We start from the raw sequence: 25,286 nt of genomic DNA on the forward strand, positions 1-25,286 counted from the left end.
TGTAGATTGTAGTTTAGCAACTTGACGGCCATGAAGCTCTTGGCAAATCACTCGCTCACTAAGTGCAACCAACCCTGCAGGGCTGTTGTGAAGCTGCGAAGAATGCTGAGCAACTACAAACGGCAGCAGTCTGAGGTCCCAGCTCTGGAATTTACTGAATAAAAACACATTAAGATGCCCCATGCAGGAGCAAGAGTATGTTTACAGTATTTCTTTATGAGAGAGAATCCCCACACTGCAGGGATTAGGGCAAAAGGTTGCTGCAGCAGAAGTTGCTGTTTGAGTCCTGTTACCTCCCTTTCTAGATCCTTCTACAAAATATAGTACTCTCCAAGGATTAGCCCCCAAATCTGCTTTCAGTTGCACATGCTTTTTAATCGTGCTTTTTCCAAGTCCGAAACTGCAATACTGTTTCCTCACCACTGTGCCAATAGGCAGAAGGTCTGAGACTAGCAGTTGCCATCTTCCTTTTCTGCTGGGGCTTTCGTGCTTTTGCAAGCAGCCAGGCAGGCAGAAATTCCACAGTGTAGCTTTCACCTGTGAAAATTACTGCCTGTTAAAAGTCTCTCACACACAAAAAAAAAACACAACAAAAACCCTTTCACAATGTGTCAGGAAGGAAGGCGAGAGCTTGGCGTTTCTCAGTTTTAAACAAACAAAAGTCATGGGCTGTTGCAAATGCTGTTTAAGACCAGATTTTTTTTAATACTATCCCACAAAGCACCATGAAAAAGGTTAAAAAGAGCATCATATAAATAAATAAATAAAAACATACAATTACAAAAAACAAGGAAATCTTGGGCCTTAAGCTCAGCAAGGGTGCGAGTTCACTGAAATGTCTATATCGCTGGTTACTGTGAAGAAAAGATCCTTTTGTTAGATTATGAATAGATATATCGTTTATATAATTGTATTTAATCTTAGATTCTACCATTTAAATAATGTACTACTGTCTCTTGTCGGACCTATGACCTGATTATATGAAGTATTTGCTTTCTTTTCTAATATGCTCTGCGTTTATGAAATTAAAATTAATAAAATAAAAACAAAAACGCAGCAATTACAGAAAACTACAAATAAAACACACGACTGTGAAATTTGAAAGCCACAATTTGTGTATTACAGTTTTGGTCCACACACGAATTTATACAATGAAGGACGTATTATAAACATTTTAAATACATTTTTTAAAAAATTGTGTGCGTGCTTTGTGCGAAGTTGGAGTAACAAATTCTCTCCCCCCCCCCCCCCGCATTTTGACAAACTTTTAGGGTTAGCAAAGTCAGTCAGGACGGCTCTTGCCCTTCCCAAGATGGCGCCGAGTTCACTGAATTACCCCCCCCCGCCATCCTCCCTACGCTCTACACAGCGCCGCTTGTCTCCCTCCCACCCGTCGACCTTCCAAACATGGCGGGCGCCTCCCTCGCTCCTTTGTAGGCGGACCATCGAGAGAGAAAGAAAAGGAGGCGAAAGAGCGAGAGAAGGCGCCTGCGCGGAAAGAGGAGCGAGCAGTGCGCCTGCGCGCCGCGGCGCCCGAGTGCAGTGAAATTCCGTGAAGAGGGGAGGGGGGGCTGGAAAAGAGAGAAAGGAAAGATTTTTCCTTTTTTTAAAAAAAAAGGAAGAGGGAAAGAAGAGAAAAAGCGGCAGAAGCTGAGGGGAAGGTTTCCGTGAGGGGGAGAGAGCGAGCGAGAGAAACGCGGGGCTGGCGGGACCCCTCCTCTTCCGCCACGCGTCGCCCGCCACCGCCTCAGAATCTCCTCAGGAGCGGCGGCGGCTGCTCCCCCTCCCCCTCGCCCCTTCCTCCCCCCCAGCCCCCTCCCAACCCCCGGACGAGGGACGCGAGGCGGCGCCGCTGAGAGGACGGGAAGGCCCCCGGCGGCGGGGTCGGCTTGAGCGAGGAGGGGCGAGCGCTAGCCGGCTGGCTCTAGCCCGGCAAGAGGAGGAGGAGGAGGAGCACGCCGTCGCCTCCACAGCGGCCGCCCCAGACTCCCCTCCCCGGGCACCGGCGGGGAGAATGACGGAGCTCCAGTCCGCGCTGCTACTGCGGAGACAGCTGGCAGGTCGGTCCGTCCGTCCGTCGGTCGGGGCAAAACACACCACAGAGGCAGGCAGGCCCGTCTCTCCCTGCCCCCCTCGGACCTGGCCGGCCTGGGGTTGCTGAGGGGAGGCGGTGGGAGGAAGTGGGGTTGGGGGAGGGGTGGCGTGAAACGTGGTCGGAGGGCGCTGGTTTGGGGAAAGAGCTAAAAGTAGGGGGTGAGGCAGGGGTAAGGATCGTGGGGGTCGAAGGGGAGGAAAGTTCCCCCAAAAGGGGGCACCAGGTTAAAGTGGTGAGGAGGGGTGGGGGGCTTTGGTGTTTGGGGGAGGGGGGAGAACGTAAGAAGCGGGGTGGGGGTGTTGAGGTGTAGGGTGGAAGTGAAGTGGGGCGCCTGAATATAGGAGGGTAGGTAGGGGGCTCTAGGTGGGCTTTCTCCCACCCCTTGCTGGGGGATCTGCCATCAAGTGCTCTGGGGTGAAGGTTTCTGGTGACTTCTTGTCAGCTGCCTTGGAAGGTTTTTATATTCTGAAAGGTGGGGTATATGGAATTGTCATAAGTGGGTGAGAACTGGTGATAAATAGGTGCTAAGTAACTAGGAGGAGTGTGGGGATCACTGGGTAGGGGTGGGCGATGCTTATTCCAGAAAGGGGCTCCATGTAGTTTAGTTGGAGGTGGGTGAAGCCTTACTTAAGCCACCTGAGTAGGGAGTGCTGAGGTGAGGAGTAAAAAAGGTGGCTGATCTGGAACGAAGGAGGTGGGGTTAGATAGAGCGATAGAGGCCAGACGGCAAGTACACTGTGGGCTCTGACACAGCAAGTAGGGTGCAAAAGCAACTTAGGGAGTGCCTGGGTAAGTGGGTGAGGTGGGGTGGGGGCAGATAATGGGGTTGAGGTAGGTGGGGGCAATCTTTGTGCATAGAAAGAGGCGTTCGAAAGTAAAAAAGAAGCATTACTGGGTTTTAAATATTCCTGCTCTCCAGTCTCTAGTACAGAAATTGGCAAAGAACTGGATGTGAACAGATAGCTAGGCACCATGAGGGGAAAGATAGGAGGCGTGATAAAGGGCTGGGAGATGGTAAGCCGGCTATGTAGGGCAGCTGGAGTTAAAACAAGGAGGAGTGGCTTGGAAGTGTGCTGGGAAGGAGTACAGGGGTGGGGAGACCTGAGTGAGTTGGAGAAGGGGCATGAGAAGTGCGAGAAGGATCTTGGCGATCAGTTGGGGTGGTAAGTTTGGGTAAGTTGAGAGGTAATGGGAACAGGCTGGCAAACAGTAACTAAGGGGACTTTAAGTGAGGCAAACTTTGGGTAGCTGTAAAGTTTGATGGGGATGGCCTGAGAGCTCTGAGTGAGACTTGGAAATGAAGGAAGAGTAAGCAGGCTGAGGTGGGTTAAATAAGGGCTGAAAGTGCCTAGATGAAGTGGGGGGAAGCTAGAGAGGAGGAACATGCTGACATTTGAGGATAGACGAGGTTTTTTATGTGAGTGATAGGTGAGTTATTTGACAGATCAAACTGAGAGCAAGGTGTGGCTTGTGTGGCTGGGGTGGACATGAATGCTTGGGGTGCAAAATGGTGATGGAAGATGAAGAGGTGACAAACAGAAGAGAACAAAGTGTGTAGAGTGCAGAAGGAGTGATTAGAATCATAACTAGAGAAACAGACCCTGGTTAGTTGTGAAGATGAGTACCATTATTTGGTGGTGGAACCTTAGCTGTTGAGTTTAAAGCATTAATAGTTGAACTCTGGTCATGCCTGAGGAACTGAAAATGTAACTAACTGTGTTGCTTTTTCAGTGGTGCTGTATGAAAGTGACATCCCCATAGCTAACAGGCACCTTGTGTGAAGGGAGGTCAACCGTGCATTTAATTTGGTTTATTAAAGAATGCTTTGGGGTGCTACATTGATTTCTTTTGTCCTTCTTTCCCTCCCTCCTGTTTCTCCATGATTGTTCCCATGTGAAGGACTGGAAACTGGAGAGGAGGAACAGGTTGAAGTTTGAGGATTGTTTATGTGAGTGATAGAGGATTTACTGGACAGCTGGAATTGGGAGCAAGTTGTGTCTTCTGTAACTGGGGTGGGTGGACAGGAATCTAGATTCCTGCTCAGTCTATAGGATAACATTGTACATTGCCTATTTTGAACAAAGCAGGGTAAGGTTGACATTTGTAGATTATTATATTGTGGTGGAATTTCAGGGGAATTAATGTTTTAAATCCAGTGCTTTTTTCTAAAAAAAATGTTTAGGGGCACTCTCATTTTGACTCAAGAAAATCACCATTTTATAGTTCAAATCAGGTGAAATAAATACAGTAAATGGACAAAAGTACAAAGATTCACAAAATGTTTAGGTGTATGCATACCCCTGCATCCCCCCTGAAAAAAGCACTGTTTAAATCCATAACAGAGAGAGCTATCATAGTCCTCAGTGCCCCCCCCCCCAATATTGCTGACACTGCTGCCAAGGCTGTTCCTTTCTAACCCCTTCTGCTTAGCTAGGTGATCATTGTCTCAAGGCTGCTTTTTTCAGAAGTGGCAGGATGTGGGTAGTGAACTTTTGGATCAGAAGTGACTAGATCTGAAGCTTGGGGATAAAATTTGTGAAGGATTGTAACCTTACTATGGGGTTTGGGGCACTGGAAAGGATGTTGTTGGAAAGACTGGCTGCTTCCTTCACTTATCTAATTTGCTTCCACAACTTGCTTCATAACTACTCCCCTCCCCCTTCCTTTGTCCCTGGCCTTGCTTTGCTAACACTCTAGCTACTGATTCAGAGCTTGTCCTGTCCCAGCGGGCATGCACATAGGTTTCCTGAGTGGTTAGACATGCAGTGTAGCCCCATGTGCTACTCATTGCCAGACCGAAAGAGAAATGAGCCAACAGTGGCTGCTGTCCTGGGTGTAGAAAACAGCATGTGTCACTGCTCTCCTCCTCCTCCTCCTCCTCCCAACTCCTGTGTTCATGCTTTCTTGTAGCCTGTATGACTCCTCCTGTGAGAATGAAGTCGGTCTCCCCATACAGATTTACCAGTCCTTTGATTAAGGTGTTGGTCAAACCTAACAGCCTCCTCTTCCCTTGTGTAAAAATACCGGTACTTGCAGATTACAATACAATAATCAGATATATGGAGTTTGATACATTAAACGGCGAGGCCCTGGTTTAAGAGTATCAGAAGGGGTGTACAAGGGGAAGGAAAGAGATTGCTGCAGCAATATAAAATAAAGGAGCCTATTAAATGCCAACAGAAGGTTAAAGTTACTAAAAGCAATGCAGGGTGTCTTATAAAGCTGCCTTTAATCTTAAATGCAAGGCAAGTAAATACCTAGGTTTGTTTGCTTTGGCTCTGTCAAATAGCACCATTCTGCCTCTCAAATATGCTAGTACAGCAGCTAAATACAAATGTTACATTATTTTAATTGTTGTGTAAAGCACTATGTCAACTGTCAAAATGCCTTTTGTAGCAATGCGAAAGTAGATATTTTTTATTTTGTATCATGTATGTTATCCTGTATATCTGCATGGAAAAATCAGAGTATCAAACTCCACAACATGCAGTAAGAACAAGATACTAGTATGAATTGCCCCTAATACGAACTCTGAGTTGTGACTGCAAAACACATCATTGGCCCTCTAGTAACCCCAAAGGGGTTGGGGAGGATAGAAGGGACAGTTAAGGATTCCATTTTTCTGTTAACATAATATTTATATTTTGAAGATTTTTTCCCCTTGGAACACCAATTAGAAACTGTAGTGTTAAGCAATATATGTAAATAGTTGAAATAAATAACAACATAAAAATGCTAGGTTGATGGCAGAAAGATGAAGAAATTAATGTAGCTTGGTATTAGGTAGAGAATTTTTTAAAGGATAATGTAAAAACAGGGTTTTTATGAATATAAACAGATCTGTAAGGCTTTCCTCCCTCTGCACTCCACGTCGTGAGTTTCTTACGAAAATCTACATGCAATGCTTGAAGTTAGCCAGGCACCAAGTGAATTTTGCAGCTTATAGAAATGAAAATAGTAGTAGTAGTAGTAGCAGCAGTAAACTTAATGGGACAACCATAGCTCAAGGTGCTATTTGGTGATTAGATTGTATATCTGGGTTTCTAACACTGCCTACATGCAATCAAGCCACATGTCTAAATCCATGCCCTGGATAGGGTGGCTGTACTATTAATTTGTGGAATGGTTATAGCTCAGTAGCAGAGTACCTGCTGTGCATGTACGTTGAATGTTCTAGTTCAACTCCTGGCATCTCTGGTTAAAAGCATCTTTGTGAGTTGGGCTTGCCCTTCTGCCTAAGGTCTAGGACTTTACAGAGCTAACTCTGTAAAAGGCACCTTCATATGTTCATAATCCTTTAGGGTTTTTTATAGTGCAATCTCAAATGCTTACATCCTGATCCAGTTCTAATAACATGTAAAAATTGAGTGATATTGCATCAGGATGTGACTGCACAACCCACTGGAAGTAATGCAGTGTGAATAGACAGCACAGTTTTTAGAGAGATGACCTTCTGAGGTAGTGCTAGCTAAACTTCTATTCTGTCCCATGGCCATATTATACCAGTTCTGTACTGATGCACTATTTGCCAGTGTAGTCTTGCATCCAGTTACCTTTGAAGCACTGAATTACTTGGGGTCAAGTTATTTGAAGGATTACCTGCACTTGGACCTTAAGATTGGCAGCAAAGGTTCTGCTCATGGGGCCACCGGTAAGGTCCATCAGGCTGGTGGGCACAAAATACAAGGCCTTTTAAGTGGTGGCTCTAGCATTGTGAAATTTCTTATGAGAGGAGCACTGTTGACTGCTTTTAAATGGGTCAAAGGATTAGTGGTTTAACTCAGCTTTTAATTGAATAATGGTGCTGGTTTATACTGTTAAGTTGTAATTATATTGGTTGCTGCTACAGGTAATGCCTGATTTGCATGGGGGTTACATTCCTGAAACCCATGCACGTCGGCAGAGCATGCATTACCCCATTACTCCCCCTTTTCTGGCCACTTCTGGGCCGACATGATGTATTCATGCACGGTCACTTGTCAATTGGACACAGGTGAATCGATAGTTGCTTGTATTTTATTGTTACTCTGCAGTGAAGTAGTTTACCTTTTGCTTTGCGTAGTCACCTTTTAAAATTGTGTTACAATTTTATTTATGAATGGCCGAGAGAGAGAGAAGGATTGAGGTAGGATTCTACATTTTTGCTCTCAATGCTGCCCTCTGACAAGTGTAAAGATCCCAGCCTTCCTCCCAGCCTTTGATCTGGAGAAGTCCTTGGAAATAATCCCACCTGTTGTGCAGTGATCCCTGCTCTCTTTTCAGTACCAAGGCTAGGCAGAAGTCTGTTTCTTAGCAGTGCTAAACCAAACAGACAACATCCTTCCCGCCCCCATTTCCAGAGCTGGAAAGGATGGTGTGGGCTTCTTTAGACACTAAGCTGCTGAGCCACCTGGGACACTTGGGCAACACTTGTTTAAGTCCAGATCCAAACTCAAATGAAGGATTGTCCCATACTTTGTGCAAAAGTGTGAGGCCAGGGACCAGTGAATGGTCAGGTCCTAGTGACCCAAATGTTTGATCTGGCTTCCAGGGCCAGCCAAAAGTTGTGGACCCTTGATGATATAATGCTATTCATAATACTAAGTTAATGTGAATATGACAGAAATTGAAATTTCCAAGATAGATCTCAGGGTATGTGGATCAGAACTCATTTGAAGTGAGTATAATAACACATTATATGTGTCCATATCAGTATGTGTTTAGTTACAACAGGATCTGGTAGAAGTAGATACATATTCCAGACAAGGCTTTAAAAAAAAACAAAAAAAAACAACCTGCCAAAAACCTCACAGGGCTCTGTTCGAATTATGTTCTGTGTCAGAATCTCTGCAAAGTAAAACTTCCTCTTGATTAAAGAACTCCCCTCGCAAAAGACTGATCAGGAAATTCAGACTTCCCAGCTCTGTGTTTCCTATGTCTGACTGCTCCAAGAGGGTTACTCCCTTGTGCTGCTTATGTTCCCACCCCCCTCCTGTTCACTGGCACTTGTGTTCCACTTTCAGCTGTTCTAATCTTTAAACAGAATGTTAGCAAGTTGTATTACTGTCTACTTCTGTCACACATACATCAGCTGTGTTATTAGGCACTTAACTTCTTGAGAGCTGGCCATTTTAGTCTGTTGCAGGGCGGGAAAGCATCTTGTGACACCTGAAAGACTTAACAAGTTTCTTGTGGCAGCTTATGCCACAATTAACCTGCTAGTCATTGAGTGCCACAAGATTCAGATTTATTGTAGACAACTACTTGGGATACATCGTGTTCTCTCCCCTTGGAATGGTGTTTACTAAGGTAACTATTACAAGAGCTGAGAAACTCAAGCATACATTTGAGGGTGCCATTGATCCCCATTAAGTAGCAATGCCTTAAGCAGTATAATTCCTACAGTTTGGACAGAAAGCCAGGCGGCTTAAAAGGATGCAGAAGCTATGCATAGTTGATTAACACCTTTTGGGTGACTGAGTCTGATGTTGCCTTGTTAGTGATGTAGTATTAAAAGTAACTTCTTACTCCAGTAGCTTAGTGCTACCATTATATAAGTAAGATATCTGTAGGTTCACTAACCAGAAAGCTGCATCAATATATGTCATACAATGGATATCCTTTGCATATGGCACTTTTTTCCGCAATGGAAAAAGAGCAGTGTGTTTCAAAAACAAGTTCCTTGCTTTAATAGCACTTCACATGACAATTTTCCTTGAAGGAGAAAATTCTGGATCTTCTTATGTAAGGTTTACAGTTGAAAAAGCTTGTCCATGCTGAAACTTCACCATGGAAGTTTCTCAGACTGTTGGACTTGGGCGGGGGGAGGGCATTGACTCTCACATTAGGAAGATTTTGGGTAACTTTAAAATGGAACTGTTAGCAGACAATGTCTTGAATTATTATATATTAATTACTGTGGAGAGCTGTCGCGTACAGTGGGCCAGCTTCCGTACATCAGGTGAATGCTTTCCATTTCTCCTACTCGCTTTCCTGCCCCTTCCTAGCTGGCGTGTGAAGTACTTTGCAACTGTGAAACAAAGAGCTTGGACAGCACAGTTTGGAAATCAACTGAACAGAACAGCAGATTCTAGAAGATGCACAAGTTTTTTTATTATAAATATTTGTGCACTTTATAGAACCTGTATCTCTACTGTTCTAAGTTGTATTACTCTACTGCGTAGTCAGATAGAATACCTTTTTTTAAAAAAAGTGGTATCTTAAAGCAACATTATGCCTAGTATCATCAGGTTTCTTAACTGGGAAAATTGATACTTAAGACATTTCTAAATTTGCAGATGTAGTTTTTTGAAAGTCTCGTTAGTCTTCTGTTAAGTAAAGTCCTTTTCAACAAAGTGAAATGTGTGACTTCAATGCAAATGGTGTATTAATGGAGATTAGGGAGGCCAAGAGAAATTATTACTGAACATGTGGCTGTAACATTCTATGATGAACTGTGTTATATGATATGAAGTGTGTGTGTGTCTCACAGAAAGAATGAGAGAGACCAGGTGGTGGGCCCTATGAGCTCAGAGGGCTTACCATGTCTTTTCAAAGACCTCTCTATCTGCCGTGTTCTGGTTGGGTGGCTCACTTACTGTACTGTGTGGTAAGGACTCTGAGCTTGCACTGCCCATCTGCTGATCTCTACTCATTGTGGTGTTGGTGGAGAGATAAGTGGAAGGAATGCCTCAGTGAGCTGCATAGAATGCACAGTTGCAGCATAAGCTGAAAGGTCCCACTATGGAGTGTAGTTGCTAGTGTGGCTGTTCCATACTTAGTGATCTGGCATTTGGAAAGAGACCAGGCATAATAGAAGTGGGTAGAGCACAGCTGGGAGGGGGGGGTTGGAATGAGAGACGAGATAGAGGCTGCATGCTGCACCTGGTCTACAGACCAGTACATATTGGTGGAATGGATATATTTGTATGAGACCTACTAGTTCTAGTCACAATCTAGAGTGTTGATTTGTTTGACTAGCTGATTATTTTACTTAAAGCAACAAGGTATGTGAACTGTTAAAGGCTTCTTTTTTCTGACAGTTATGAAGCAGTGACATTGTAAACTATCAAATGTTTAAAATAGTGCAATGCATAGAATAAATGTGTGACTGATATTCATGCAACTTGCAGTTCTTGGTTTCTTATCCTGGAACTGCAAGAATAGACCAGCTACAGACATTTTAAAAATGGATGAAATAACATGCAGCAAACTATACAAGAGAGGCAATCTTTAAAAGATTTGTAAACTATGTTGTGGGGGGAGGGACTGGACCCTGCCCCCTACAGGGATGAGGAGCAAAGAACTGACTCTTGTCTTTATGTCAGATGACAGAATTAATGATGCAATTAAAAGAAGCAGTCTCTTAGATTGTGGTGTTCTTGGCTCTACTGAATATTTGACTAGTTCATTCTTTATTGGTTTCCCATCTTTAGTGACATCCCCTTGAAGTGTCCTTTCCACTTCATTCATAACCACCCTCTGATCCATCCTAAAACATTTGTTCTTTACAGTAACTTTGAACTCCATCTTAGCAGAAGTGTGAGGTTAGCTTCTTCACAGCTGTATGGATGGTTATTCAAATACAACTGAGCTCAGTTCTTTTCCCTTGGTTCTTTTGATTTTTGAATGGTCCAGGAGGTAGGTATCTACCTGTTTTTCTGCCAGTAGGAGAATAGTTTTCTTCCATTAGCCAGATGTTCTCTTGTGGTCGCCTAAGATTCTTTCTCCTTGGGATACATGTATTTCCAGCCCAGATTTGACTACAAGGAAAATGTTAATTTAGTATGTTCAAGCTTTGGTAACCCAAATGATAAACCAGTCTTTTCACTGAGAAGAGTTAAAGCATTAGAATATTTTGCTTTTGAGGCTCTTGGTTCTTGGTGTCTTTGCACCAGTAATGTAGTTTCATGTATGGAAATCCTGTGTGGTTCATTATGTGAAGCTCTTGAGTAGCACTGTTCAGCATTAATTCTAGTTGAATATGGTACACAAACAAGAATTTGCAGATGTGATCTCAATTAGGCAAGGCAACATCTCACTTGGTGCCTTCAGACCTCCCATTCTTAGGCTGTAGAAATTGTAAATGCGGCTAAAGCTTTGAACAGATGCTTTAAGACCTTTAAAGCACAGTAAATCACTTCAGTGATGAGAGCAGCTTACTGTCGGGACTATTTGGCTTTTATAAATCCGCATGCGCAGAACACTGCATGAGGCGGATCTAGTCTCTGGCATCAAACTTAGATTTGTAAGACTTTCAGCCTTCATGCTTCAGAAAAACCCAAACAAACAGATTTTATTTTGGATATGTACTTTTCCCATTATAAAGGCAGTGCATGCAAAAGGCTGCGGCATTCAGAATCGGAAACTTTTACAGTACTGGTCGCTGCTTTATGACATCTGGTCACTGATCCTTGTTGTCCCTTCATCTTTCGCTTATCATACTGTTCTTTGCCAGAACTGAATTCTGCAAAGCTATATAGTTAAGCTGGGGCAAAACCTAAAATCTCAGGGCTTTTGTTTTTTATATTTTTTGCATAGGATATGAATTGCCCTATATTAAATACAAAATTGCATTGAATTGTATCTAATATTTGGAGTAGACCCATTGAACTTAATGGACGTTATTAACATAGCTCCATTAATTTCAGTGAATCTACTTGGAGTTGAACTTAGTTGGACACAGCCTAATAAATCTCAAAAGCTTCAGGAAATGGTTTTCAGCAATAATATCCATCATCAATACATAAAGCTAATCTTTATATAGAAGCAGCTGGATCCAAAATACTGGGAATGAAACTAGCTACAATTCTGAACTGTTTTACATCAATTTGAAAAGACAAACTTTTTGATTAATCAGCATTAGAAGAATATACAGCTTCTGATTCAGAAATGTGGCCACTTTTTGTATTTTGGGGGGCAGGCAGGCAAAGGTGGCTTAGTGGAAACAAACTTTGTATTTTATTTTTTTTACATGTTCACAAATCTAAGGAAGATGACAAGTCCAAATATGAAGTGATTAAATCAGGCATAGGCAAACTCGGCCCTCCAAATGTTTTGAGACTACAATTCCCATCATCCCTGACCACTGGTCCTGTTAGCTAGGGATGATGGGAGTTGTAGTCCCAAAACATCTGGAGGGCCAAGTTTGCCTATGCCTGGATTAAATACTGTCAACTTGAATTTGAGTGTCAATTCCTATTGGAGCATTATGAAGCAAAAAGTTGGGGTAATAATCCACTTAAATGCCATTACAGTGGTACCTCGGGTTACATACGCTTCAGGTTACATACACTTCAGGTTACAGACTCAGCTAACCCAGAAATAGTACTTCAGGTTAAGAACTTTGCTTCAGGGTGAGAACAGAAATTGTGCTCGCGTGGCAGCAGCAGGAGGCCCCATTAGCTAAAGTGGTGCTTCAGGTTAAGAACAGTTTCAGGTTAAGTACGGACCTCCGGAACGAATTAAGTACTTAACCCAAGGTACCACTGTATAAATAAAAAATTATAAATATTTGTTTTGCACAACTTTATGTGCTGAATTCAATATGATTGTAGTCTTTTGTGAACATTATTACTGGGTTATCCTGCTTGAGTTTTATTGCCTTAGTAATAGTTGCCTTTTTAATAATTATTTTAGCTAAACTGTTTTTTACTGAATTTTATTAGGCAACATGGTAATTTTATTAAACATTCAAGTTCCCATGGCAGAATAGAAGCTACCGGTATTCCAAAGACTCATACTAGCAATTGTGCTGAGTAACTTTTCTTTTTAAGTTCTTGACACAATAAATAGACTTGATTTCTCTATGTTCCCCTTTCTTGTCATAATTCCTGCTGAAAAGTTGCATGTTCTCTGAGCACTGGACAAAATAAAGTATTGTAAGGTTTTCTAAGGAAGTAAAAACGTCATGAAGAAATAAAGGTTTGCCTTAGCAGCTTTTGACACTGTTTCTGTGCACTCTTCATGTATGTCCCGACTAGAAAGCAGCAGCAAACCGTTCATGCTTGATACAAGCTAGAGACATGTTTCATTAGTCAGTCTCAGTGACAAGTTTGCACCATTTGCATTAGTGACCATGTCTCCATAGACTTTCACAGTTTGAGAACACATTCCAACATGCTCAATTCATACCTGTTTTTGAAATAGAGGGCAGTGATACAGAAGTGGAAGAAGTATTGGATTGGCAGAAGGGTATCCCGTACTGTTAAGTTTGGCTTGTGGGAAAGATAAACAAGCAGGCCTGTGCTGAGCCAAGTGTAAAATAAAACAACTGCAATTTGTGAGAGCACAGAGTGTTGGCAAGCCTGAGCTGAGGCGTCAGAGATGTTTTACAACTGCTGCTATTGGTGGTTAGACCGTACTGACAAAACAGGAAAGAGAAGCTAACCTTAGTGAGTAGATGGTCTTGTTGATTTAAATAGCTATTCCTCCACAGTGAATCCCTTTTGTTTTGGAAACTGATTGATTGATTGATTGATGTTCATTTAGGTTATCTTCTCAGTTTAAGAGGTCATACCGTAATCCAGTCAGTCACGATATTTACTCTTTGGAATTCTTGAGTTCTCTTGTCGGTAGAACCACTTACTATCTAATGAGCTTACTTCCTCCCACCAAAACTTGCATCTAGCCTAATCACTTGTATACTAGCGTATGATCAGTTTTGGACTTATGACAACATTTTGCTTGCTCCCTAGATAGTTGAGCCAAAAAAATTGCATGAATGGATGCTTTCATATGTTACAGTATGGTGTCTGTGCGTGCACATGCAAAATACACAAGCCGCTGCATAATTCTGAAAGGACTACTGTTGTTCAAGGTGTCAACCTACAGCAGTGATTTTAGAGTGGTCTCCCAGTATGCTGGCTATAAATGGATTTTGAATGACCCATGTACGTAGCCAAACTTCCTCAAGAAATTGATTCTAATATCTATTTTGTACTTAAAAGGGCACAATGCAACACGGTGCAACTGAAAGCAGGAAAATGGCTTCTGTTTGGTCCATGAACCTGTTTCAGTATTGGAACCCTAAAAAAGCTCATCCAGTTCCTTAAATGAGAGATAACTAGTCTTTTTTGACCCAAGGGTCATAGTCACACTTCAGGGCTGCATGCCAGATACGGGTGTGAGCAAAGTTTGTGTGGTCAAACTGCACACACAGGAACACATTCTCTCCCCATAACTTACTTGAAGGTGGGGTGACTCAGTGCTTTTACTTCAGTCATCAAATAATTACTCTGATGTCCAGGATTGGGGACAATTTCCATTCTCATCAAGGTGCTGGGCTCTGCCTGTGTCTAACAACAACATAGCCCAGCCCCCTTCCTCTTCTAGGCAGGGCGGGGAGAAGCCGGGAGGAGGAGGCACCGCCACCTCCGTGTGAGGGAGAGGGAAAGAACACACGCGCTGGCGATCCACATGGCAATTCCTGGACCGTCCGTGGGCCAGATCCAGAAGGCAGTTGGTCCTGATCCGGCTTGCAGGCCTTAGTTTGCCGACCCATGGTGTAGAAAGTACTGAGCTATGTGAACTAATGGCTTGACTCTGTATAGCTGGTTAGCAGCTGATCATCCTATGTTCTCTCCTTGGAACCTGAACTAAAGCTGCTGTGTCCAGTTTTATGCTGACTGTTTTTTATTCCTGCTATTTGGTTTGAAGACTTTGCCACAGCTAGTTATGAATTTATGGACAAAATTTCTAATGTTGTAAATGGTATACCTGGCATCAAAAGGTACTGTATCACTAAGGGGTGCAGAATGTTGAAGGGACAATCTTATTTATTTAAATTCCATTTATTTGTTGCTTCCCACAAAATAAATTGAATCAATTTCACATTCTTCAGAAACTTTAGGAAAATGTTTACGCTACTTCCACTCTATACTACAGTTTTAAAACTTTGGTTCTGTAACCATACACTGGCATTATGCAATGGGTTCTGCCTTCCCCTTTTTGTGTTACAGGTAAGAATAACTTGTATGGCCACTTGTTCTTCATGGAAAACTTAATCCTTTCTGAAACAGGTGTACAGTTGTCTAATCTCTTACAAAGCTGTAGTTCTTCATCTTCCTAAATCAGCCTACCTGGCAAGAAAGCATTAGTATGTCAAATTTGGATCAGTTTAACATTGTTGCTCATGTAGATCCAAATAGCTGCACCCCAATCTAGCTTTTTTGCAGCTTGATCCCTGTGCTTTTCAGTGGCCCTCATGTGATAACTGATGACTAGTTTGTGTATTCAGCATCACTACTGAATTTCCTCAGCTCAAACATAGCTGGTTTGCTGGTGATCTCCAGCTTATCTAGTGTATCATTAAACCCAAAGTACATGTTTACTGTGATAAATGTTTTGGGATGCTTTTATGGGAAGCAATTGATTAATTAAATGGAGGGACATGGTTACTGCTTGTATAACTTAGTGCTTAAATAATAAGGGGCTTTATTCATAATAAATAAATTGAAATAATATGCTAAGATATACCAGATTCTAGCAATTCTGTAGATCTTGTTAAATAGCAGTAATATAAAGATAAATGGAAGCAGGACTTTCAAGACAGTATTCCAGAAGTCTGGAATTGTTTATTTTTTAAGGGAGCCACCTTTTCGATAGCTACAAGCTATAATGAAAAGTGGTAAGACAGCCTTCCAATGTCATTGGACACCTTGGAAGTCTTGGAAAAAGAGGTGATGGTAGGCACTGACATTGCAATAAAGTGGAGATTTTAAACATCTGGTGGAAATGTGAGAAAGCAAATATTCCTGTGTCTGTAGTTGCCAGTGTCTTGAAACAGATCTATAGATATGATGTTAAAACTATTTGCATAGTAGAATTAGGTAACAAAATGTTCTAGATCAGTGGTTCCCAATTGGTGGCCCACAGACACCAGGGGTCTGTGTAACCCACTCAGGGGATCATTGGGATTATTCACATAACAAAACTACCATAGAGATATCAAAATTTGCAAAAGTAGGTGGTCTGTGTGTTGGCTTTTGGGGGAAAAAAGGGTCCACAATACTTTCAGACCCCTGAAAAACAGGGGTCCCAATTAGCTAATTGGGAATCACTGAAGTTCTCACTAAAGCTTATCTTCTCTTCGTTGAATAGGATGTTCCTTGAGTTGTTGAGGCCTCAGCGGACAGATGGTATCAACTGCTGCTGGGTTTTGGAACTCTTTATAAAGAACGTTGTGGAGGTGCTGGTTTTATAGTGATGTAAAAAGGACCTTTCCTCAGCATTCTTGTTGCTTTATTGCCTTGCAAAGCCTACAATGGCCAGAGGGGAACAGCCCTCTTGCAACCATGTTACTGAGCACTGGGTCTGGATTAAAGCAGAAAGTTAGCGTCCAAAGAAACCAGTAGGTAGCATACGATTTTGCATGTTGCAGTAGTTTAGTTCACATGGGACAATGCAGTACTAGAATACTGATCTAAGCTTTGGTTACAAATTCAAGGAATGAGGAAGCAAAGCTGTGTACTGCTGTGTAGGAGTTTTGTTGGTTTATAATGATAAGGTGTTTAACCAGTTATGGATGGGGCTGGACTCGCCTGATAGGTCAGGTGCACAGCTCTAAGGTTCTCCTAGCTGCCATTGGAGCCCCAGTGGAGGCCTTACTGATGTTGTGCATCTTTTCCAAGCCTAGGTTGGTGCAGAAGTTGTAGCCTTTCCTAAGCAGGGATAGTTCATGCATGGTTTCTGGTAACCCCTCATTTGGATTGTTGCAGTGTGTTATATGTGGGGCTTGCTTTTGAATATTGATCAGAAACTGAAGTTACTGTAGTATAAAATAAAGCAACTAGATTGCTAACTAGGACCACATATTGTAGTGTATCTCACCAGCATTAAATGAGCCTTGCTGATAGCTGCACTGTTTCCAAATCTAGTTCAGGGTGTTGGTGTTGAATTTCAAACCATTAGGGCTTAACAGGCAAGTACATTAGGCCCACAACTTACATGGGGGTATTGCGTCTAAAGCCAAAATCACTTATAGTCAAAACTCACTGGGTTCAATGGCGGGTGGGATTGCCAAAATCATTTTTCATGGAGCCCTTCACCTTTTTCACCATACAGTGGTACCTCAGGTTACAGACGCTTCCAGAGCAGGGGACAATAACAACAACAACAATATAGAAATATATGGATAAAATAATATAGAAAAAATACAGAATCCATAAAAACAAGTTCAGTAAATAACAAAATAGCAGCTCCATCATAAAGCAAACAAAGCTAAAGTCCAATAAGGACAAAAATAAAAATTTTCTATGTAAACAAAGAATACAGGCAAGTCAACAGACTGAAACAACCAAATGATCTTAGCAACAGTTTCCACCCCATCTCTCATCAGCACTGTGCTTTTCTATTGTTTTATATGTTATGGTTTATTGGTATTCTTTTCTATATAATAATAAATCTCCCTGAAATCAATAGTTGTAGGTATTGGTTTTCTCACCTTATATTTATAGCACTTAAAAACTAGGTGCTGCATAAAATATATAGACAGGCCCTGTTGAATTGACAATTTAAGTTAGACACAGCACCAGAAACAAAATACAAAAGTTGAACAGTTGATGAGATAATTGATCTAAGGTGGTGGATACTCCTTCATTGGAGGTTTTTAAACAGAGCTTGGATGGCCATCTGTCAGGGATTATTTAGTTGCAAGTCCTTCACTGAAGAGGGTGGAACTAGATGCCCCTATGGGTCCCTTCAAACTCTGTTGTTGTTAAATTTATTTATACCCTGCCTTTTTCCCTGATGGACTCAAGGCGACTTACAATTCTATGATCCTATTAGCTTGCACATTTACAGGCTATTCAGGAAAGCCCTGACTTCTTTGTTTCCTTGGCGTTCAGAGTGCTGTGGCAGACAGGTTCCTTTGAAATGGCAGGCTGCAGCCACCAATGGAAGTTGAAAAGTCGATATACCATTCATAGTTGCTCCTTTAGCCATAGGGCTCTTCCTGCTTAGTCATTTTTGTTGACTTGTACCAATTTGATTCACTTGGATTTGTATAGAGGGCTCTCTCCCTGTAAACCAGTGATGGAGTGCTGCTTGCTCATAACAGCTTTGCACTAAAGCCATATCCTAGTCACGGTTTCCTTTTTGGCTTATAACCCTGGACTTGGTTGTGGAAGTAATTGTAAATCCCAGCTTGTGCTAAAAACTGGATTGCTGATCCATGGCACAGTCAAAACTGTTTACTTGGTTTTTTTAATTCTTGGCACTGCCATCTTGGTGTACCAAATGAAAGTACTGTTGGAGTAGAATGAGTCAGATTTCCATTTCAGGCCATAACCTTGTCACAAGAGGACAGCACAGAAGGCAAGGTCTTGAGATTTACTTTACAGTGGCATTTCAGTACAACAGACTTTGTGCTTGGTTCAAAACACTGCATTAAAGATAGAGTAACTTCAAAAGTCCGCAACTTCACTGTAGAAAAACCAAAGGAGCCAAGGGATTAAAGCTGTTGCTAAATACAAGAGTGCTGTCTCCCTCTGTGGGTCATTCTTAACATCAGTTGAAAAACAAAAAAATAGAGCATAACTAGGGAAATGCTTTATGCAAACTAACATGTTTCTTCTGTTTGCTAACCTTAGTGGAGATGCACATAGTTCTTCCTCTGTGGTTTGGACCATGTCCATTGCATCAGTTTTTGTTGTTGTCTTAGTCGTGTTCGACTCTGTGACCCCATGATCGTTACTTATTTTTTTCAACCTGAAACACGGTTGTGGCATCCAGTTAAGTCCACGGCCTACTCTGCGTTTGCCCTTTACCACAACTGTGTCAAATTATGTCATCCTGCAAACCTTGAATCAAGTTTCCTGTACAATCTGTTTAAAAGATTTGCGAGAAAACAATCAGCTGTTCCTACTATGGGTAGATTTTGTGTTCTCTACTAGGGGGGCAACACTTTAAAAGTGTATTGAAATGAGACAAGTGAATTTTATCAGTGTATGGAAACGTAAGGCTTGGAAGAGTGTTGCAACATACTTCAACTCTTGCTGTGCCTTCTGCAAATCATCAGGGACAGACAGAATGTTGATCAGGATGTAAGACAAATTAGGAAGTCCCCAGTTTGGATTACTGTATATCAAGCCACATTTTTCCAGCTTCCCATGCTGCAGTACTACTGACTTACCTTATAGGGTGGCTCTTAAGGATTCCAATGTGATACACAGGATGTAGTTTAAAGGCTCACAAGTGATATATTCTAGGTATATTAATGACATCCACAGTCATATTTATTTGACCTTTTAGATAATGTAATGTGTGCATTTCTGTTTGTTTCTAGTATCTGGGGCTTGTGACCGTCTAGTACAGAGCAGCCAATGTGGTGACTACCAGATATTGTTGAACTAAAATTTTGATTATCCCTTCCCATTGGCTATGATGGGAGTTGTAGTCCCATCAACATCTGGAAGATGGCTGCTTCTGCCCTGTAGTCTTTATTTTATTTTATTTTAGCTTCTGTCCAAGCATATTTAGATTCTTAGCATGCCCATACTTTAAGTTAAACTTTCTTCCAAGTATTTGGAATGTAAGATTGGGAAGTTAGATTGCAACAGAGTCGAGGTTTGAATTTATCAGAAGACTATGCTTACACTAACAAAACCTTAAGAACATTTCTGTAAATGTTTGAAAATACTGCAGGTACCAGTTATGGGAAATAATTATTGCTGTCTTAAATTCATTGGTGATTTCTTGGTAACAACCACAAATCCACAGCTATGCCTCAGACTACCTGAATGACGTTTGGGAACCCCTGATCTAGGGTATGCACTTCAGTTGAACAGGCTTCGTAAAATTGCTTGCACTTCAAAGAAGCTGTGTAAAATAAAGTAAATTCTATACCAGAGCTTTTCAAGCTGTGTGTCACATTAGTGTGTCGGCTGCAGTGTATAGGTGTGTTGCGCAAACGCTCCCCATGCTCCTCCTGGGGCTGGAAAGGGTTTAGTTTAACCTCTGGTTTGCTAGTAAAGCTGAATTACTGTGTTGTGAAGTGATGCAAATAAAAAGTGTGACTAAAAAGTGTGTCACCAACATGAAAAGTTTGGAAAACTTTGTTCTATACCCATTACTTGTGGGTGAATGGTAACTGGTTGTCTAGGCCTCACAAAGAGTTTAATAGCTTCTTATTTAAGAAATACATGTCCACCTTTTGACTTTCAAAAGTCTTCAAGGAGGTTGACAGAGAAATGAATTAAAAACCCATAAAAACAGCATAAAAAATCATAAAACGAAGTGGCAAGCTGTTAATAAAAGCAGCAAACTACCATAATAAAACAAGTACATGATAAAATGAAGGGATGCTAAATGCAAGGGAATAGGATCCACTTTGACCCTCTTGTTACCTTGGCAGGTACTTGGTTAAATATTGAGGAATTAATTTGACAGTTTAGGCACTACCACAAAAAAGGCTTACTCTCACTAGCTGGGGACATATGGAGAAGGGCCTTTGAAGCTGACCTTAGTTGCCTGGCGGGTTCACGTGGTAACTAGTGCTCTTATACAGGTCACAAGCAATTTAGGCTGCTCTCAGTCAGCACCTGGAAAGCAACTGGGATCTGGATTTATTCTTCACACAAATGATTTAATGGATAGCCTATAACCTTGATTTATTTGTATCTTAATAAAGCAATATTTTTTTTAGTGTGTAAACACATTTTTAGACCAACTTACAGCCTAAATAAATAATGACAAACTGAAGTTGATGGTCAGGTTTGGTACGAATATTCTGCATTATAAAAGACATCATTTTTTTGCCCAAGGGAAGGAACTAGAGATGTGAAGGCCCAGAATAAGCAGAAGGGTTAATTTTTCCCTTGCCCCTAGCCTTTATGTATCATGGGGCAACTAGCTTGTTCAGGTGATCATAGCAGGCTTATTGGCTAAATAACAAGGTAAAATACTTCAAACTATGTTTTATTGGAATTTATAGTTGGTTGTAGCATACGTAATTAGATAGCCATTATTTCAGGGAAGAAGAATCTAGCCACAAGTCAGTTTGGAGGCTCACAGGGGAGTAGGACCATATGGCTAGGAATGAGCAACTTGGTTTCTCTGAAATGGCTTTATGTGTTGGGCATTTGGTATATCATTGAATATGAGCTTTGTGTTTACGAGATAATGAGCAAACTAGGGACCCTGAGAATGTGGCATAGAACAATTGAGTTCTAACTTAAAGAGCACTTGGATAAGCTCTGATAGTTATTTGTTTGCTTGTTACAAATGAAGCACAAGACATATGTAAATGTTACCTCTTCTATAACAGTATATATATTTTTTCTTTTTTGAACAGAGCTCAACAAAAACCCAGTGGAAGGATTTTCAGCAGGTTTAATAGATGACAATGATCTATATCGATGGGAAGTTCTTATTATTGGTCCACCAGATACACTGTAGTAAGTATCCCTAGCTGTTTAACTAAAATACCTGCTTGCTTAAGCATCTAATATTTTGATAACTAGCTTCTTCTGCCCTCTCAAGACTGATTTGATATGGAGCGGGGAATTAAATAGTGGTATAAAATGTATGTATTTGAAGTCTGAATTATCCTGGGTTACAGTAATTCTATCCTAAATCTAATAGGGATAACTTGTAATATTGTGTTTGTAAGAAGTAAAACTAGCTACTTGTTTCAGTCTCCATGTAGATAATATTCTGTCTCCCTGCAGGGCACAAGGATAGACTTGCACTATGAATAACTGACTGAAAGCAAAACTATAGCAAGACCTAGATACAAGCTTCCCCTTAAGACTTTGGAGGGAGTGAAGGATAAATGTTTTGAACAGGGCAAGCTTTTCTCTTTTTTTTGGTTCATGAAGTTTGAGACCTAAATAAATTATCTTCTTTTATCACTTGAACTAAAGTGTACACATATAAAACAGACATTTTCCCAAAACGAAACACTTGAGTATCCAGCTAGCACCAATAAGCAAAGCTCAGGACCAGAAAAAAGGTCTTGACAACAACAATAGCATGGCAGCTGGCTAACATAATATTATTCTAATTTTGGGTCTTGTATAGAAGACAATTGCCATTACCATATTCCTCAGGTGGAGGTACCTAAGGCATCATAAGGCAGATTGAGGTGGCAATCTTTAAACACACTTATTACGAAATAAGCTGTGTTGAGCACAGTGGGATTTACTTCTGAGTAAACATGCCTAGGATTGCACTGTCAGTTTGCAAGAATGACATGCACCACGATGTATGAGGCTTGGGGACTTCCATTGCAAGATGATGATCTCTGCTGATTATTTGAGAGTATCTACTTGTGCTACACTGGAGTCAAGAGTTGTTTGACAGGGCAAGTGGGTTGTGCTCCTCCTACTGTTTGGAGGCAGGAAACACTGAAGCTTGCATCATTTACACTCAACTCTATGTGTAAATTGCTGAGAGACATCCCTAGGACCTTAAGGCATATGATGCAGCAACTTTTCTAAAGCTAAACAGGTATTGGGTCTGGCCAGTGCTTGATGGGAGACTGCTTGGTGGGCATCACACTGACTACCCTTGCCATTCACTTGAGTTCATGGAAGGAACGTGGAACATCATAAATACACATTTTTCCATGCAGAGTAGGTGGTGGTGCAACCAGCAAAATACACCCCCTCCTGAGGAACTTGGGGACCATATTGTATGCTCTGATCTGAATAATTTGGTTTGCTTAGGGTGGTCTTTGTTCTGTCTTTGGCTTCAAAAACAGGGCCATAAAGCTTTAAATGTAACTTCTCAAGGAAAAATTATGAGGAATTATGTGCTTATGGCCATTTGTGAAATAGAAGGTGGCAGATGAATCTCTTTCTGCTTGTTGGCATATTAATTGGAATAAATGCTGGGTATACAAATGGCAAGGCCTGGAAAAATATCTGGTGTCTGGTAGCATGGGCACCTAGAAAGAAGTGTGATACTGTTGCCTAGGAAATTAAAATATTTCTCTAGTCGTGCTCCTGATGTAAAAGAGAGCCAGAAAAACAAGGCTACTTTCTTGAACAGGTGCTAGCTGCAAATGGCATTGATTATGTGAAACTGCATGTCTTACCACTATTCCTATTTAATATGTTCAAGTTCAGGCATCTGTCCTAGTGTTAACACTTGCCTCATACAAAACGCCATTTTAGGCACAGAGCCAACAAGCTGGCTTATTCATTAAATAGATATGATGGTGAAACGTGTATGTGGATCTGCAACACTTACTTTGGAACAAATGTTTGCCAGTCCTGTACCCACAGAAACCTGAAAGCTTCTTTTTATTTCCCTTTAGTGAAAGTTTCAATCTGCTTATGGTCTTAAGGTGTTCAGATGTCTTCTGTTCTAGTGGGTGTTCAAATCCATACCTACAATATGGGTTCCAGTGTAACTAAATATACATGTCCCCTTCTCTCTCTGCTTTTCCTCTTCTACCTTAGGGATATCTATCAGAATTTATTGTGCTTTAGCTAAACTACAATTCCAAAGATTGGGACAGGTGGGAGGCAGGGGATAGAGTTGTACTGTAGACGTGCTCCTCCCTTCTTTCTACCCCATCCCAATCTTTTTATTATTGTTGTTGTGCTTTGTTAATGCCAACATACCCCTAACAACAAAAGAGCAAAGTAGAACAAATAGCTGAGGGTTATGAATAATCATTTTAAAAATTTGCCTTTTCAATTGATAGGGCTCATATAAAGAAAATATTGTTACATTCAGGTAGATTTAAGAGTTCATTATAGACTTACCATATAGCAGTGTTAGCATATAATTTCTGTAATCTATTATATGTAGCTAGTTCATGTACGGCAAGTAAAGATAGGTCTTACTTCTATTGGCGCATTGGTGAACTGTGTTTACTTTTCCTCTGTCAGTGTTTCTTTAAAGCTAACATGGCACAGTACCACCCAGACCATGATCTACTTGTGATTACCAACACATTAGTTGGACTAGTGGTTTGAGTACCACCTCGTCAGTACAGTGAAGGGGGAAAGCAGAAAAGGCAATACATAGCAATCTGTAAAACCCATACAATGTTCATATGAAAGGCTTTACTCTTTGTACATGTAGATTGGAGTGTCACTTTCTTTAAGTTATACTGTTTGCATGTAACACTGAGCAAAATGTAGGCAGATAAACTTAAGGCCTAAGCTTAAGCATGTGTACTTGTAAACGAATCCCATTTAAAAATCAGTGAGACTTACTTCAGTTGGCTTTGCCACACATGAAACTTAAGTCTGATTTTTAAACTAGCAAACCCTAGGCTAAATGCATTATGGTTCTCTAGTACTTCCTCTTGAAATTGTAGACTTGACCCATTGAGCCATTCACTAAAGAGAAGTAGAAAGAAGTTTAAGGAATTGATTAAATAAGTTTTTCCTCAAATAGTGGGTTGGGCCCCAACATTGGCCTTGAGCTACTTTCAGGTGGGCCACAGACTGCACAGTGCCTCCTTGCTTGCCTACCTTGCTCCATAGCCATGCCATAGCCTTTTGGTTCGACCAGTGCCGGCTTCAGTGATTCTGCCGGCATCAGTGATGCTGAGTAAAAGTGGCTGGACTACAGAGAAGTGGGTGTAGGAAGGTATCCCTATTCTGAGGGGAAAGGGCCATGTGAGGTGCTCAAAGAAATTAGAAAGTGAGATAAAGGGGTATTTTTGGTTATAAATAAATAAATAAATAAAAACTGGGAATAGAAAAGAAAGTTGTTGTAGAAGGAAGTAGTGAATGTGAAATGACCATGGAGGACAGATGTAAGAAACCCGAAGTAGGGTTTTTTGGGGGGCAGGAGGTAGAGTAAAGTACAGGTTGAATGTGATAGACTGGAAGAAGTAGTTACAGGACATGGGTAAAAAAATACTTTTGAGGTTCTGCTGAAGTTTTATTCTGGAGGATGCACGGTGTGTAGATTGCTAACAACAAAAAAGAATTTTTATCTGGGCGAAATAATTATTTGTTCTATGTTACTTGTCGTATTGCAATCATCAACTTTTGCAATAACCTTTACTGTCTCAAAAATGGCAAATATCTGTACCGCTGAAGACATTTTTATTATTCTGTACCTAGATATTATTCTTGAAAATAAATAAAATTATACAAAAATTACTTTTGAATGGCAAGTGCATAGAGGTTGGGGAAAAGATGAAAGAGAGTCTTCACATAATACTGTGGTTCAGCAGATTCTCCCTAAAATGAGGAGAGTGAGTCACAATACCTCCAGAGCAAATGCCCATTCTTGGCTTGAGGAA

General features: G+C 41.2%; 1 protein-coding gene across 3 annotated transcripts in view; it reads left to right on the forward strand.

Annotated features, from left to right (window-relative positions):
• The first annotated feature begins 1,827 nt into the window (after positions 1 to 1,827).
• UBE2G1 (ubiquitin conjugating enzyme E2 G1) overlaps positions 1,828 to 25,286 on the forward strand; it is a 30,764-nt gene continuing 7,305 nt past the window's right edge. The window contains exons 1-2 of one of the 3 annotated variants that reach the window (XM_082201320.1): positions 1,828 to 2,060; positions 21,366 to 21,468. In XM_082201320.1, coding sequence (XP_082057446.1) covers positions 2,015 to 2,060; positions 21,366 to 21,468 — 149 coding nt within the window. In that variant the 5' untranslated portion in view covers positions 1,828 to 2,014. Of the gene's footprint in view, positions 2,061 to 3,143; positions 3,259 to 21,365; positions 21,469 to 25,286 lie in introns of those variants that run through there. The other 2 variants (XR_014214094.1, XM_082201319.1) reach the window with 2 other exon arrangements.

The sequence above is a fragment of the Podarcis vaucheri genome (genome assembly GCF_965113315.1).
Source record: "Podarcis vaucheri genome assembly, chromosome: 15".
Taxonomy (NCBI): Eukaryota; Metazoa; Chordata; class Lepidosauria; order Squamata; family Lacertidae; genus Podarcis; species Podarcis vaucheri.